Genomic DNA, 17,247 nt, shown 5'->3' with positions numbered 1-17,247 from the left:
CTGTAGTTACAACAGTATTGGCATGTAGTTAAGTAACAAGGAAAGAAAACCTCTTTGCTATGTGGGGTGGGGGGACCCATTTCCGATTGAGGTGTGGAATGGAAACAGTGTGTGCCCTTGATGAACGGTATCTGCATTTTCCAAAATTATACTGGTCCTGTTGGGATAGGGTGGTCAGATGTCCATGCGAGGGCCTCTCGTGTGAAGAGGCTGGAAGGAGACAGGTTCTCAATGACCAGAGTCCTCAGGAAGCCCTGCTGTCAAAGCTGGGGAATCCCACATCCACATTGTCCAGGGGCTCAGTCAGGGTGGGGTGGGGAGTATACGGATAAATACAACGGGGAGGGAAAATTCTGAATGGTTTTTCATGACACGTACATAGTGATGTTTATAGATGATCTGTTGGTAGTTGGCTGCAGAACTGACTGAAGATTCAGGTCTGGAAGGGGCTGGGAGAGGTTTGAAGTACTGAGGACAGATTTTATCCCCATTTCCTTATAATTTATTCTTTCTTATTTTTATTTTCTTAAGTGACAGGAGGGTGGATATTGAGATAGACTCCCTAGCATGCGCCCCAACCAGGATCCACCCAGAAATTGTATCTGAGACCTATACTCCAATAACGAGATACTTTTAGCATTGAGGTTGATGTGCTGGGACCAACCAAGCTATCATTAGTGCCCAGGGCCACACTTGAACCAATGGAGCCACTGGCTGCAGGAGAGGAACAGGTTAAGAAGGGGGAGAGGGGAGAGGACAAGATGGCGATGGAGTAGGCTGACTTACCAACTTCCACCTCCCAGAACCAAAGTGGATTATAACTTAATTTTAAGAACCATCATCTGGAAAAACCAACTTTGGACTAAACTAAGAGGACTCTTCAACCAAGAAACATGGAAAAAGCCACACTGAGACTGGTAGCAAAAGTGGAAACGTGGAGAGGGCTGCCCAGATCCCTGGAAGGGCAGCCCGGAGAGACTCACGTGGTGGGAAGTGAGTTTAGCAGAGAGGGAAGGGTCCTGAGCCCCAGGAACAAAGCCCCAGCCTGCAGTCCCAGAGCCTAGAAGAGGCATATGAACAGTATTTAGCTGAAAACAAGTCAGGATACTGTTTGTGAGAAAGAGACTGATTTCTCAGACCCAGGATTCTTCTTAAAGGGACCGTACAGAAAACTTCTCTCAAAGACACTCACCCAGGTTTCAGGGGTACAGGGAGAGAAGAGAGGATTGGAGCAGCAGAAAGAGAGTGTAATCTAGGAGTCACAGAGAGAAACATTTTGAGAGACAGCCACCCTAACCCCTGGGACGAGTTACTCCCCAAATCTGAAGTGAATGTTTCCCCTGGAAACAGCAATACCAGTAAAGGGAAGCAAGACACCGGCCAAACAAGCTCTCCCGAGGTACTTAGAGCAGAGTCGCTTAGAAGGAGGGAGCTTTCAGGACTACAGTTGTGAGTCTTAGAGTCTGAGCTGCATGCAGCGCCCTCAACCACAAAGCTGAGGGCTTGCCAGAGGGCAGGTGGCAGTGAGGCGTGGAAGCACAGTTTTGTCAGCAAGGGCGGAAGCCAGCTGGCCACCACTGAGGCACAGGTGTGAGCTCAGCCTTGCCCAGCTGGGGATTAGAGGACACGCAAAAGTGGTCAAACCCAGCTGCGGGCGCCTGCAATCCAGCCTGTAGGGGAAAAGGGCGGACGCCCCTGAAGGGGTGGAGACCTGCCATTGAGCAAGGGCATGCAGCCTCCCCCGGCCAGCGGGAACCGAGGCTTGCAGCCTGAAACATGAGCTGGCTCCTCTCGCGGGGATGGAGCAAAAGCCCAGAACAGGATGAGTCACGTGACTGAGCAAGGGCACACAACCCTGCCCAGCCCATGGAGCCAAGGCTTGCAGCCCTCCTGTGAGCGGGCTCCTCACACAGAGGTGGGGAGATAGCCCAGAATCAGGCAGAGAACAGCAGCTGAGCAAAGGTGCTCACCCCTGCCCTCAGGGCTGAGCATAATGCCACCCGCGGGGGTGGGGCAAAAGCCAAAGCCACTGAGGCTTGTACACCTGAGCACATGATCACAGCCCCTCCCGTGAACCAGAGGCAGAAAGCACAGCAACAGACCCAGTGCACTGGCATTGGCAAGCCCCATACCTGAACGCCCTAAGCAGCAGCAGCAGAGGGGGTGATGGGTCTGCAGACAGACCACACCTAGGGAACACAGAGGCCACACCCGGTGGACTCCAGTGGCCAAAACCTTCTTTTACACAGACAAAATAGAAAGGTAGAGAAATGCAACACAAATGAATAAAGAGAAATCTCCAGAAAAGGCCCTGAATGAGTCAAATAAACCAAATGACCGGATGCAGAGTTTAAAATAACGATTGTTAGAATGCAAAAGCCCTTAGAACAACAATAGATGGTCCTTATGAACACCTAAATAGATAGCAAATATAAAAAAGCACATTGAAATAATAAAAAAGAATGTCAAAAATGACAAATACAATATCAGAAATAAAGAACACAATGGAAGGAATTAAAGGCAGGATGGATGAATCTGAGAATTGAATCAGCGAGGTAGAGGACAAGATAAATGAAGGCATGGAAGCAGAGCAGAAAAAAGAAAAGAGACTGAAAAAGTCTGAGGAAACTCTAAGAGAACTCTATGAAAACATGAAGAGAAATAACATCCACATCATAGGGGTTCCTGAAGAAGAAGAGAAGGAACAACGGATAGAGACTTTGTTCAAACATATCATTGCTGAAAACTTCCCAATATTAAGGCAGGAAAATGTCTCACAAGTTCAAGAACCACAGAGAACTCCACTAAAGAGAAACCCAAGGAAATCTACACCAAGACACATCATAATTAAAACACCAAAGCTAAGGGATAAAGAGAAAATATTAAAAGCTGCTAGAGAATAAAAGGCAATCACCTACAAAAAAAACCCCATAAGGATGACTTTTGACTTCTCAACAGAAACACTTAAGGCCAGAAGGAAATGGCAAGAAATATTAAAAGTAATGCAGAACAAGAGCCTACAACCAAGACTACTTTATCCAGCAAGGCTATCATTTAAAATTGAAGGAGAAATAAAAAGTTTTCCAGACAAAAAAAAAAAAACCTCAAGGAATTCACTACAACCAAACCAATGCTGCAAGAAATGCTAAGGGGCCTGTTGTAAACAGATCAAAGGGGAAAAAGAATACAGCAAAAGAGGAGGAATACAGTTTTAAAGAGTAAAATGGCAATAAACAACTACATATCAATAATAACTTTAAATGTAAATGGATTAAATGAGCTGATCTAAAGACATAATGTAGCTACGTGGATAAGAAAACAGGACCCATACATATGCTGTCTACAAGAGACACACCTTAAAACAAAAGATGCACATAGACTGAAGATAATAGGATGGAAAAAATATTTCACGCAAATGGAAATGAAAAAAAAAGCTGGGGTAGCAATACTTATATCAGACAAAATGGACTTTAAAACAAAGGCTATAGTAAGAGATAAAGAAGGTCATTACATAATGATAAAGGGAGCAATCCAACAGGAAGATATAACCGTTATAAATATCTATGCACCTAATATAGCAGCAGCTAAATATATAAAACAAACTCTGATGGATTTAAAGGGCAAGATCAACAGCAATAGTAGGGGATTTAAATACCCCACTAACACACTAGATAGATCCTCAAGAAAAAAAATTAACAAAGAAACAGCAGACTTAAAGGACACACTAGATCAACTCGATTTAATAGATATCTCCAGAACAATTCACCCCAAAGCAGCAAAATATACATTCTTTTCAAGTGCTCATGGTACATTCTCTAGGATAGACCACATGTTAGGGTACAAAAGTGGTCTCAACAAATTTAAGAAGATTGAAATCATATCGAGTACTTTCACTGATCACAATGGCATGAAACTAGAAATCAACCACAACAAAAAAACTGAAAAATACTCAGACACTTGGAAACTAAATAGCATGTTATTAATAATGAATGCATTAACAATGAGATCAAAAAAGAAATTTAATAATTCCTAGAAATGAACGATAATGAGCACACATCAACTCAAAATTTATGGGACACAGCAAAAGCAGTCCTGAGAGGGAAGTTCATAGCATTACAAGCATAACTTAAGAAGCTAGAAAAAGTTTAAATAAACAACTTGACCCTGCATCTAAAAGAACTAGAAAAAGAACAACAAGTAAAGCCCAGAGGTAGTACAAGGAAGGAAATAATAAAGATAAGAGCAGAAATAAATAACATAGAGGTTAAAGAAACAATACAGAGGATCAATGAAACCAGAAGCTGGTGCTTTGAAAAAGTAAACAAGATTGATGAACCTTTAACCAGATTCACCAAGAAAAAAAAAAAGAGGACTCAAATAAATAAAACTAGAAATGAGAGTGGAGAAATAACAACTGACACAACAGAAATACAAAATATTGTAAGAAAATACTATGAAGAACTATATGCCAAAAAACTAGACAATCTAGATGAAATGGACAAATTCCTTGAAACATATAATCTTCCAAAAATTAATCTGGAAGAATCAGAAAACCTAAACTGACCGATTACAACAAATGAGATCAAAACAGTTATCAAAAAACTACCAAAAAAGTAAAGTCCTGGGCCTGATGGCTTCACAAGTGAATTTTAACAAATATTCAAAGAACTAACTCCTCTTTTTCTCAAGCTATTTCAAAAAATTCAAGAGGAAGAAAGATTTCCAAGCTCCTTTTATGAGGCGAGCATAATTATGATTCCAAAATGAGGCAAAAACAACACAAAGAAAAAAAATTATAGACCAATATCCCTGATGAATTTAGATGCTAAAATCCTCAACAAAATATTAGCAAACCAGATCCAGCAATATATGGAAAAAGTCATACACCATAATCAAGTAGGATTTATTCTTGGGAGGCAACACTGGTACAATATTCAAAAATCAATCAATGTTATTCATCACATAAACAAAAGGAAGGAGAAAAACCACACGATAATTTCAATGATGCAGAAAAAGCATTTGATAAAATCCAGCACCCATTCATGGTCAAAACTCTCAGCAAAGTGGGAATACAGGGAACATACCTCAACATGATAAAGGCCATCTATGAAAAACCCACAGCCAACATCATATTCAACGGGCAAAAATTAAAAGCAATCCCTTTAAGATCAGGAACAAGGCAGGGGTGCCCCCTTTCACCACTGTTATTCAACACTGTTCTGGAAGTCCTAGTCACAGCAATCAGACAAGAAAAAGAAATAAAAGGCATCTAAATTGGAAAAGAAGAAGTAAAACTATCATTATTTGCAGACAATATGATATTGTATACAGAAAACCCTAAAGTCTCAGTCAAAAAATTACTGGACCTGATAAATGAATTCAGCAAGGTGGCAGGATATAAAATTAATACTCAGAAATTAGAGGCATTTTTATACACTAACAATGAACTGTCAGAAAGAGAAATTAAGGAAGCAATCCACTTCACTATTGCAACCAAAAAAAATAAAGTACCTAGGAATAAATTTAACAAGAAAGATTAAAGACTTGTGCATGGAGGCCCTGGCCGGTTGGCTCAGTGGTAGATCGACGGCCTGGTGTGCAGAAGTCCTGGGTTGGATTCCCGGCCAGGGCACACAGGAGAAGCGCCCATCTGCTTCTCCACCCCTCACCCTCTACTTCCTCTCTGTATCTCTCTTCCCCTCCCGCAGCCGAGGCTCCATTGGAGCAAAAAGATGGCCCGAGCGCAGGGGATGGCTCCTTGGCCTCTGCCCCAGGCATTAGAGTGGCTCTGGTCATGACAGAGCGATGCCCCGAATGCGCAGAGCATCGCCCCCTGGTGGGTGTGCCAGGTGGATCCTGGTTGGGCGCATGCGGGAGTCTGTCTGACTGCCTCCCCGTTTCCAGCTTTGGAAAATTAAAAAAAAAAAAAAAAAAAAAAAAGACTTGTAAATGAAAAATTATAAAACATTGATAAAAGAAATCAGGGAAGATACAAAAAAATGGAAGCATATACCATGCTTATGGTTAGGAAGAATAAATATTATTAAAATGTCTAGATTACCCAAAGCAATTTATAAATTCAGTGCAATGCCGACTAAAATACCAATGACATACTTCAAAGATATAGAACACATATTTCAATAATTTTTATGGAACCAAAAGAGAATAGCCTCAGCAATCTTGAAAAGGAAGAATAAAGTGGGAGGTATCACACTTTCTGATATCAAGTTACACTACAAGGCCATTGTACTCAAAACAACCTGGTACTGGCATAAGAACAGGCATACAGATCAATGGAACAGAACAGAGAATCCAGAAATAAACTCACACCTTTATGGACAACTGATATTTGACAAAGGAGGTAAGAGCATACAATAGAGTAAAGATAGCCTTTTCAACAAATGATGTTGGGAAAATTGGACAGTTACCTGCAAAAAAATGAAACTAGACCACCAACTTACACCATTCACAAAAATAAACTCAAAATGGATAAAGACTTAAATGTAAGCCATAAAACCATAAGCATCTTAGAAGAAAACATAGGCAGTAAGCTCCCTGATATCTCTCACAGCAATATATCATATTTGCCAATTTATCTCCTCGGGCAAGTGAAATAAAAGACAGGATAAACAAATGGGACTATATCAAACTAAAAAGCTTTTGTGCAGTTAAAGACAATAAGAACAAAATAAAAAGACAAACTATACAATGGGAGAACATATTTGACAATACATCTGATAAGGGGTTAATAACCAAAATTTATAAAGAACATGTAAAACTCAACACTAGGAAGACAAACAATCCAATCAAAAAATGGGCGAAAGAAATAAATAGACACTTCTCCAAAGAGGACATACAGATGGCCAATAGGCATATGAAAAAATGCTGAACAACACTAATCATTAGAGAAATGCAAATTAAAACCACAATGAGATATCACCTCACACCAGTCAGAATGGCGCTCATCAACAAAACAACACAGAATAAGTGCTGACAGGATGTGGAGAAAAGGGAACCCTCCTGCACTGCTGGTGGGAATGCAGACTGGTGCAGCCACTGTGGAAAACAGTATGGAGATTCCTCAAAAAATTAAAGATTGAACTGCCTTTTGACCCAGCTATCCCACTTTTAGGAATATACCCCAAGAACACCATAGCACAGTTTCAAAAGGAGAAATGCACCCCCATGTTTATGGCAGCATTGTTCACAATAGCGAAGATCTGGAAACAGCCCAAGTGTCCATCAGTGGACGAGTGGATTAAAAAGCTTTGGTACATATATACTATGGAATACTACTCAGCTTTAAGAAATGATGACATTGGATCATTTACAACAACATGGATGGACCTTGATAACATTATACTGAGCGAAATAAGTAAATCAGAAAAAACTAAGAACTATATGATTCCATACATAGGTGGGACATAAAAATGAGACTCAGAGACATGGACAAGAGTGCGGTGGTTATGGGGGGGGGTTGGGAGAGGGGAGGTGCACAAAGAAAACCAGTTAGAAGGTGACAGAAGACAATTGGACTTCGGGGGATGGGAATGCAGCATAATCAAGTGTCAAAACAACCTAGAGATGTTTTCTCTGAACATATGTACCTCGATTTATCAATGTCACCCCATTAAAATTAATAATAATTTAAAATTTTTTAAAAAAGAAGGGGAGAGGGAGGGCGGAGAAACAAATGGTCACTTCTCCTGTGTGCCCTGACCAGGATCGAACCCAAGATGCCCATATACCAGGCCAACACTCTATCCTACAGCCCCCGGTCCAGGGTCCACAACTCCATTTCTGTTTTGAGACTCAACTCTGATTCCACTTAAGGCCCCCCTGGGGTTGGCGCCCTGGGTAAGAGCCACGTGCTGAGACCCTGAACAGGTTTTTCAATGGAGGAGGTTACTGAGCCTCCACTGTGGGTTTTCCCCATTACATTTGGGGGGAAGTCAAGCCTCTTTCTGGATCTCTAAGATGTGATGTCATCTGACATTTACTCACCTCCAAACCTAAGCTCTGTCCCCTTCATCCTGGCTAGCTAAGCTCCACCTCCCTGATTCCTGCTGCTCCTGAAAATGCCAAGCTCCGCCCTGTCCCAGGGCTTAAAACCTCACCTGGCCACCTTGCTCCTGCTCTTTGAGTCTTTTATTCTTCAGGTCAGAATTCAGTGTTCAGCTCCACAGAGACCCAAACAGAGTCTCCTCCATCCAGCCCTCCTTCTCAAACCAGAAACTACCCTCAGAGCTTCCTCACGACCTGTAACTACCTTCAGGGGAAATGCATGCCCTGCTCCACATGCATTTGTTAAAATTATCCAATTGCCTTTCTTTTCATATTTCAATTTTTGACTCAGGCTTATATATTTTTTGGTAGTGCTACCTAATAAAATGTATCCCTAAAACTGTAGTCACTTTAACAACTGAAAGACATTTCTAGAACAAATATTATTATCTTTACCTGTAACTAAAGAAACCCACATACTCTTTTACGCAATAAACAATCCTTGCAAAAGTTACTTCTAATAAGAGTCTTGCAAGAAATCAGAAATACAGAAATTGGGCCTTGTCCCACTAAACTTTTAATCTCTAAATAGCCTGAGATTCTAACTCATTGCTTACTTGCGTGATTCAGCATTGATAGAAACACTCTTTAAATTGAAACCTCTGTTTCTAAAAGGCATAAAGAAGTAAGTTCTTACAAATCTTCAGAGGCTTATTGAAGGTCTGTCATTTGCCAAAAGCACAGAGTTCAATTAAATCCTAAAACACTGGGCAAACTTTATTTAATCAAAGTTTCAGAGCCACTGTCTCCCTTAAACTATTACTTTGTTAACTTCTTCTTTACTGCTTATTTTTGCACTCACTGCATATCCTCTGCCCATCTAAAGGTGTTTAAGGTCAGGGATTTTTATCTGTTTTGTAATTAGTCTGTTCTTACCTCAAGAAAGCAGAGGAATGAACAATTACAACTTTATTGAATTTTATTACAGCCTGACAAGCGGTGGCACAGTAGATAGAGTGTAGTAGATAGAGCATTGGACTGACCTGCGGAAGACCCAGGATCAAAACCCCGAGGTCACCAGCTTGAGCGTGGGCTCATCTGGTTTGAGCAAAAGCTCACCAGCTTGGACCCAAAATCACTGGCTTGAGCTAGGGGTTACTCGGTCTGCTGAAGGCCCACAGTCAAGGCACATATGAGAAAGCAATCAATTAACAACTAAGGTATCACAATGAAAAACTGATGATATGCTTCTCATCTCTTTCTGTTCCTGTCTGTCTGTCCCTGTCTATCCCTCTCTCTGACTCTCTCTGTCTCTGTAAAAAAAAAAATAAAATAAAAAATTACATAACTAATAATAATAAGTGACTAATTGAATGAATGAATGAATGAATGAATACCCAGAAGAACAATATGATCAAACATGCCATTCTCTTTATTCTGAGCATCAGGACAAAGTCTATCAGATACCCCCTTGCCCACAACGACAGCACCGCTTGGGGGCTATAGACTAGCTCCTTCCCCTACTGTGTCCTTACCTCTTCTGAAGTTCTGTCCACGTTTCAAATGGGGTAGTGACAATCTGACACTCAAAGGAGGACCTGTGGCACTGAGTTGCCTCCCCCGCGAAGCTCACATCTGCCACAGCATTCACACTGCCACCAGCCTGCTGCTTGTTGACCACAGTGTCACTGAAGAGGACAGCAGCTTTCACAGCAGCATCTGGAACCAGACAAGGTGGGCTGAGTGTTAGCCCAGAATTCCCTCAGGACCAGCTGGGAGATGGATGGAGACGGAAACACTGAGCCCTCATTGCCCCACCCTCCTACTCAACTGAGTCTCTCAGCCAGAAAGCTAACTCATCAATTCATCCTGTGAGTGTACATTACTACTGAGGACAGTGTTTGTGTCCACCCAGGGGCTGGATGACAGAGATAATGTCCTACACCTGAGAAATGATGTTGTCACTTACACCTGGATCCAGGAGACCCACAACATCATCTCTCCAGGCACAGTGTCAGCCCCAGCAGGGGCTCACAATGCAGAACATGTTTGGGACTTGAAGGCAGACAGGCTTGGGTTTGATCCAACTCCTCCCAGTTCCCAGGTATCTACGTGGGAACAAATCATTGTATAAGCTTTTACTTATTATTATGTAAAATGGGGATCATATTCTTTGCCCAAGATGCTGCTGTCAGTATTAAATGAACCTGGGGTCATGATTAGTAACTTCTCAGATACTCTTAGTTCCTTGCCCCTTGTCTGTAGGCGAGGAGATTCTGAGGTCCCCCTGTGTGGGGGTCTCAGAATGTCTCGCATGTTGCACCCTTCCCTCTGACCCTTCTTTGCAGACCTGGCCTTCCACACCCCTGGCTGACAATACCTGGGACCGGAGAACTTGGTTCGAGGATGTGCAAGAGGGAGACGTCAAGTGGAATGTCAGGTAGTTCCCAAAACAGTGAGAGAGACGTCTTCTTCTGCACTAGAGAATACTGACGTATTTTGGTGGCACTCAGCAAACTTCTGACAGGCTTCAGTTCTTTGTCTCCAATCTCCTTGACCAGACCCCGGGTAGCTCTCTCAAACATGGAGGACATAATGCTAGGAGCAGAGAGGAGAGAAGTACAAAGTCCAGGGTGGTCTTACAGATGAGAGTAAATGAGCATTCATTAGTCATTGAGAAACAACTGACATTGACTCGATATTACATAGGCCTTTGTCCTGTCTCCACAGGGAAAGAGCATGTGTGTGCAAATGGTCCCTACGTCAGCTGGGACGGCCCTATGTCTTCCTTAGATAACTATCTAGCAGGGTGTCTTCAGTGAGCAGAGATGAGATACCTAGACTGGGAGTCCCTGTCAGGTCAGAGGACCCGTGAGCACTTGCTTAACTGGTTGGAAGTGACAAAGAAGATGTAAAATGGCCTTCCAAAAATGAAACATTGAAACCTTCTTATGCCACTTTAGTTAACGTCAAGCTGGCTAAATGGTATGATTATCGATCACCCTCTAAAGCAATGATTTTCAATTGTTGGTCCACAGACTGGTCCTCCAGAAATTGTGTGCCGCTCCTCAATAGAATTAACCATCCTGATGTTGTATCATTATAGACCCAATGATCTTGTCAAACTCACTAATGCTCAGGGGGATTTCTGCCCCAGCATTCCCTGCTATAATTCTCCTATTCTCCCAGTCCCTAAGTGTAAAAAGGTTGTACAAGTGTGTGAATTACCTATGTTCAGTGTTACAAAGCTCCTGTTTCTTTATGATTTTATACAGTATTTTGTGACTAAAACAGAACCAGAGTGTCGCCCTCATAATGATGGGTGCAAGATGTTATAAATGCCCCAGAAAACTCAGACCCATGATGGCAATGGAGTAGGCAGATGGCTGTTCCACTCCCTCCTCCCATGACCAACGGGAATTATAACTAAATTTAAGAAGAATCATCTTGAAAAACCACCTCAGGACTAAAAGAAGAGGAATCCATAACCAAGGATCACAGATGCAGCCACCTTGAGACTCGTAGGAAAGGCAGGGAATCGAAAAGGCTGCCCCCTCCCAGGATCAAGAGGCAGCTGACGGTCTACAGGGACATGTCAGCCCTGAGACGGGAGGGTCCTAATGCCCTGGCCAGGCGCCCCAGCCTAGAGCCCCAGAGCCTGGAAGAGGTGACCACACAGCATGTGGCGGGGAAAAGAGGAAGGTTTCCATCCGCAAAGAAAGACAGGAGATCTCAGTGGCACAGGCACCCTCTTAAAGGGCCAACGCAGAACATCTTCTTCACAACCATTTGCCCTGGGTTCCGGCACAGGGATTGCTGAGAGCATGAGAGTTACATGGGTCCTCCGAGTCCCAGTCTGATGCTCTATCTGCTGCTCCACCGTCTGGTTAGACGTCTTTTTTTTTTTCTTTATATTGAGATCTTGGCATTACCCCTCCTATTTGTACAGCCCACCTAAGTCCAGAGAGGTGTTAATTCTCCTGTTCTTCTCAGAATTACTTCAGCTCCCACGACCTCCAGGAGGAGGCTTTAAGATATTTTAATGACTTTTTTATTTTGCTGAGTTTTACTGTCTTGAAAAGGAAGTAAGATCACTTTCCTAGTTTGAGTTATTAATCTTTTTAGCAGAATCTTCAATAAGAACTACATGAAAGGTGGTGCCTAACATAATAAACAAAATCTAAAGTAAAGACAAAGTTCACACAGAAAGCACTTAGAAACCAAACACTCCAGAAGGAGGGGCTGAGACTCTAGTCTTGACACCTGGTGCACATTAACCAGTACTGCAAATGGCCTTTACAAGACCCAGAAGGGACAGAGCCCCAATGACAGAGACAGAGGACTCCCAGTGCACACAGGATGTAAGAACGTCAGACAGAGAGACAGACAGACAGACAGACGAGACAGAGGAGAGCTCTCTAACTGACATTGACTCCTCCTGTTTCACAGACCTGAGAGCAATCTTCCATCCAAACAAGACAATCACAGGACAAGGACGTGAGCACGACACATAAATAAACCCCAGTAAAGCTGACACAGGAGAGAACAAACACAGAGCACAGCAACTACCCTGCCGAGAGCTTGCACAGTACAAAACCAAGAGCGAAGTTTAGGATCCAAAATCCATTCTATTTAAGTTTAAAAGAGCACTTCTTACATATTCCAATTTTAAAGCAACAATGCCAAGAGCATTTAAATACAGGAAGGAGACTATTCGTTTACTTCAATATTAGAGTCAGCATTTTTTAATTTTGCATGCAAGAAATTAATTTCACCTTAAAAGAACCACATTTTGGCTCTTCTAAGTTGATATCATTCCATAGATTTATAAGCATATGTCAACCAGTCAGAAGGAATTCACCCCCGAAAGGAATGGGGGCACAGCTATCTATCCACTCTATCAGACCAGATGCATCCCCTTAACCAGAAACCAGAAAACCAGCCAGAAACTGAAGAACCAGAGAGGTACCTCTGAGTCTTCTGTTAGGCTAACGATGGCAACCGGGAAAGAAGCAAGCAAACAGACCAGAAAGACGCCCTCCTGACTCAGTCTGCAGGCAGTGCTGATGGGGACACAGAGGGGCAGAGTTGGCTGCCTCCCTGAGTAAAAATACTCGGCAGCTGCTAGGGAGTTTCCAAGTCTAGTGGCCGAGGACCGCCCATCCAGGCAATTTATGGGACCTCCTCCAGAAACTCACCAGAAGTCCCACAGTTTGTCCCACCACAGTCCCCAGCAAATGTTATTGCACCACGCCAGGATTTGTGTTGTCTGTCACCCATTTTTGCCAATTTCACAAGTGACAGCAACTGAGTAGGTATCACAGTGTCTTTACTTCAAATTGCAGCATTTTGAGAAGGCAGGAGAATCCTGTCCAGAAAAACTGCCTTACCCCTCTCCTGGTGCAGCCAGTTTTTATAGGGCTCAGGGGCTGTTAGTAACGGTGTAAGGGGCAAAAAAAGAGTCTCTGCTGCTGGTCATGTAACAATGCACAGGAGGTGGGTTCAGGTGCAGGAACGTCTCCTCTGGGGGGTTTTCTGATGTAACACGGGCCCAATCAGCATGGCCCTATCTGGTGTCCTTCATAAATCTTCAAGACAGTCAGGGTCAGGTGTCTCCCAGGAATAGCCAGGACCTGACACTTCTGGGAAATCTGCCTCCAGGAACTGTTTATGAAAAGACTCCCTGTTTTCTAAGGATACAAAGTAAAGATTTAAGGTTGGTGAACTGAGTTTCTAATTAATTAATATATCTTAACTTTCCACAGTAAATCCTGTGTCTAGGCTTTTACAAACAACTGTCCTGATTTAAACTTCCCCAATTGTCAGGTCCCTCCCCAATAAAAAAGCTTTTTCTCTCCCCCCTCCCACTAGCCGCCACATTTCTACAAAGGTAAAGTATTGCCTGTATTTCAAAGTAGAGGCCAGGGAACCATTAAGAGAGAATAGCAAGCAGATTAACTATCTCCTAACCGTTACATATCTCCTATTCATTACAACTAATGAGCTACTATTTCCAAAGCCAAATTTCTAACTTTAGGACTCCCCTATCAGCTATAGTGTGGGCACAGTGATATACAGATTTTAAAAATAGAAAAGTAAAGAAAAAAATGAAAAGTAAGCTTGTCCTTACAAGTTCACTGAGATCTCAGACCAAGTGGCCAACCGGCAAACCCAGGATTTTCAAGTGGGGACCTCAGTGTTCCAGGTCAATTCTTTATCCACTGCACCACCACAGGTCAAGCATTACTGTGTCTATTGTCCACATGGCAAACACAAGCATCTTTTCAAAAGCTGTGTCAGATATGTCACAGGTGATCTGGGACCTCTCCCATAGCTGCCCCTCCCACTTCTGGTAAAAACAAAGTCATGGCCGTGATCAGCAATGGCCGGTACATGCTTGCCACCACTTTCCAATGAAGCTGTCACTCAGGCCACCTGTCCCTGTGCCAGAACTAACTCACCAGGACAGGGACACTTTCCTCCCAACACAGCAGCACAGTTCACTCCCCTTCATTTCAGTTTAAGTCTCAGTTCAAAAGTCACTTCTCAGTGAGGCTTTTGTTGTCAAAATGCAGACACCACCACCACCCGTGAATAGGTAACATATCCCTCACCTTGCTCTGCCTTCCCATTGATGAGAGCAGTGAGGCCTTCCTGTGGTGACACAGGGCTCCCATCTAGTCCCCAAGTGGGGCACAGGGCTCAGACACAGGGCTCCCATCTAGTCCCCTAGTGGGGAACAGGGCTCAGACACAGGGCTCCCATCTAGTCCCCTAGTGGGGCACAGGGCTCAGACACAGGGCTTCCATCTAGTCCCCTAGTGGGGCACAGGGCTCAGACACAGGGCTCCCATCTAGGCCCCAAGTGGGGCACAGGCCTCAGACACAGGGATCCCATCTAGTCCCCTAGTGGGGCACAGGGCTCAGACACAGGGCTCCCATCTAGTCCCCTAGTGGGGCACAGGGCTCAGACACAGGGCTCCATCTAGTCCCCTAGTGGGGAACAGGGCTCAGACACAGGGCTCCCATCTAGGCCCCTAGTGGGGCACAGGGCTCAGACACAGGGCTCCCATCTAGTCCCCTAGTGGGGCACAGGGCTCAGACACAGGGCTCCCATCTAGTCCCCTAGTGGGGCACAGGGCTCAGACACAGGGCTCCATCTAGTCCCCTAGTGGGGCACAGGGCTCAGACACAGGGCTCCCATCTAGTCCTCTAGTGGGGCACAGGGCTCAGACACAGGGCTCCCATCTAGTCCCCTAGTGGGGCACAGGGCTCAGACACAGGGCTCCCATCTAGTCCCCAAGTGGGGCACAGGGCTCAGACACAGGGCTCCATCTAGTCCCCTAGTGGGGAACAGGGCTCAGACACAGGGCTCCCATCTAGGCCCCTAGTGGGGCACAGGGCTCAGCAGGGCATAAACCTGGCAGAGACCCGGCCCAGCTCTGGAGCTCCCCTCTGAGAGACTCTCTCCTCCTCACCACCTGCCAGGCAGGGGACATGGGAAACCCTGGTCACAGCGCTGAGTTCTCCCAGCTGAGTCTCCACACTCCGCACGTGCAGCCCCCAGACCTCTCTCTCAAGGACATGTGCGGCAGCTTCTCTCGGGGAGGCCGCGGGCCCCTCGCATCAGAATCTCCTGGGGGGCTTGTGGCAACTCGGGGTCTCTGACCTCAGCCTGTGTCTTCTCACTCAGACTCTCTGAACGGGAGCCTGGCAGCAGTATTTTAGTATTTTATTAATTTACCTAGCTTTATTGAGATATTCACATATAACATGTAAATATAAGCACACAGTGTAATGATCTGATACACGTACACGTTATAAAATGATGACCACAATAAGGTTAGTTAATACCTCCATCTACTCCCATAGTTACCAGTTATTCTGCGGTGAGAGCATTTAATTAAGATCTACATTCATAACAACTTTAGGTATACAATACAGTACTGTTAATTATAGTCGCCTGGATGACATTAGACTCCCAGGTTTCACAAGTAGAAGTGTGGACCCTCTGACCAACACATCCCCCCTGCCCACTCCCAGCTCCTGGCAGTGACCATTCTGCTCTCTTTCTATGGGTTTGGCTCTTTTATCTTCCACATATAAGTGAGGTCACACGGTATTCGTGTCTCTGACTAGCTTCACTCAGCATAACGCCCTGAGCCCATCCCTGCTGTGAAAAAGGGGACGAGACCTGCACGCAGGCCCCTGGGGTGGTCATCACATAGAACAGTGCAGAGCTGCCCTCACCAGGGAAGGAGCTGGTCCCTCCTGCGGCCCCGCCTCTGACCCGAGGCCCCGCCCCCATGTCCACTTCTCCTTTCCCCACAGTTCTACATCTCACACACAGAAATGTTCAGTTCTAAAACTTGCCTGACCATCAGCCTTAAGTATGTGGTAGTACAGGAGCCATGAAGGAAGGAGACAGAGTAGAAGCAGCCCCATAGAAGGAGACCCATCCATCACTGTGCAACAGTGTCCAGGGGGAGGAGCTCCAAGGAGGGCGTGGTCAGGTGTGCTTGATGATGACCACGTGGAGGCAATTCGCTGGAGGATGGACTGCAGTGGGTCAGGTGTAGACTCCAGGGAGGGGAGAGCAGAGTGTAGAAGATTCCATAGGGCAGTTGGCTGTGAGGGGACAGTAGGGGGAAAGAGGTCTCAGCACCCACTGTTCCCCTGGTTTAATGCAAATGCTGCTCCCACATGGAACCAGAACCCTAAGTGTGTGGGCAGGGGTGGGGGGGTGAGGGGGTGGCAGTGTATCAGGGCAGTGAGGGAAAGAGAGATGTAAACACAATTCTGCATCATACTGGGATGCACTGTGTCCACTTTGGTTCGTGATTTTGCTGATATAGCAGCGATTTTCAACCTTTTTCATCTCATGGCACACAAACTACTGTATTTACTAAATTCTTCAGCTCATAAACATACACATTTTATGCCTATCTGACCAAAAAAATGTATAATTTTAATCACACCAGAAGTCTATTGTAGTGGTGAATGTTATCCTTTTTTTAATGAGAGAGAGACTGGGACAGACAGGAAGGGAAAGAGATGAGAACCATTAATTCCTCATTGTGGCGCCTTAGTTGTTCATTGATTGCTTTCTCATATGTGCCTTGACCAGAGGGCTCCAGCCAAGCCCGTGACCCCTTGCTCAAGCCAGCGACCTTGGGGCTCAAGCCAGTCACAATGGAGTCATGATTATGATCACACGCTCAAGCCCGCAACCCTGCTCTCAAGC

The 17,247-nt window shown here is 44.5% G+C and overlaps 1 protein-coding gene across 1 annotated transcript in view; it reads right to left on the bottom strand.

Annotated features, from left to right (window-relative positions):
- Positions 1-13,096, bottom strand: part of LOC136329724 (gasdermin-C-like) — a 29,895-nt gene extending 16,799 nt beyond the window's left edge. The window contains exons 1-3 of the mRNA XM_066266386.1: positions 12,974-13,096; positions 10,385-10,602; positions 9,540-9,723 (exon numbers count right to left, since the gene is read on the bottom strand). Coding sequence (XP_066122483.1) covers positions 9,540-9,723; positions 10,385-10,598 — 398 coding nt within the window. The 5' untranslated portion in view covers positions 10,599-10,602; positions 12,974-13,096. The remainder of the gene's footprint in view (positions 1-9,539; positions 9,724-10,384; positions 10,603-12,973) is intronic.
- Positions 13,097-17,247: the final 4,151 nt, after the last annotated feature.

The sequence above is a fragment of the Saccopteryx bilineata genome, chromosome 3, assembly GCF_036850765.1.
Source record: "Saccopteryx bilineata isolate mSacBil1 chromosome 3, mSacBil1_pri_phased_curated, whole genome shotgun sequence".
Taxonomy (NCBI): Eukaryota; Metazoa; Chordata; class Mammalia; order Chiroptera; family Emballonuridae; genus Saccopteryx; species Saccopteryx bilineata.
This window is presented reverse-complemented; position numbering and strand designations above follow the sequence as displayed.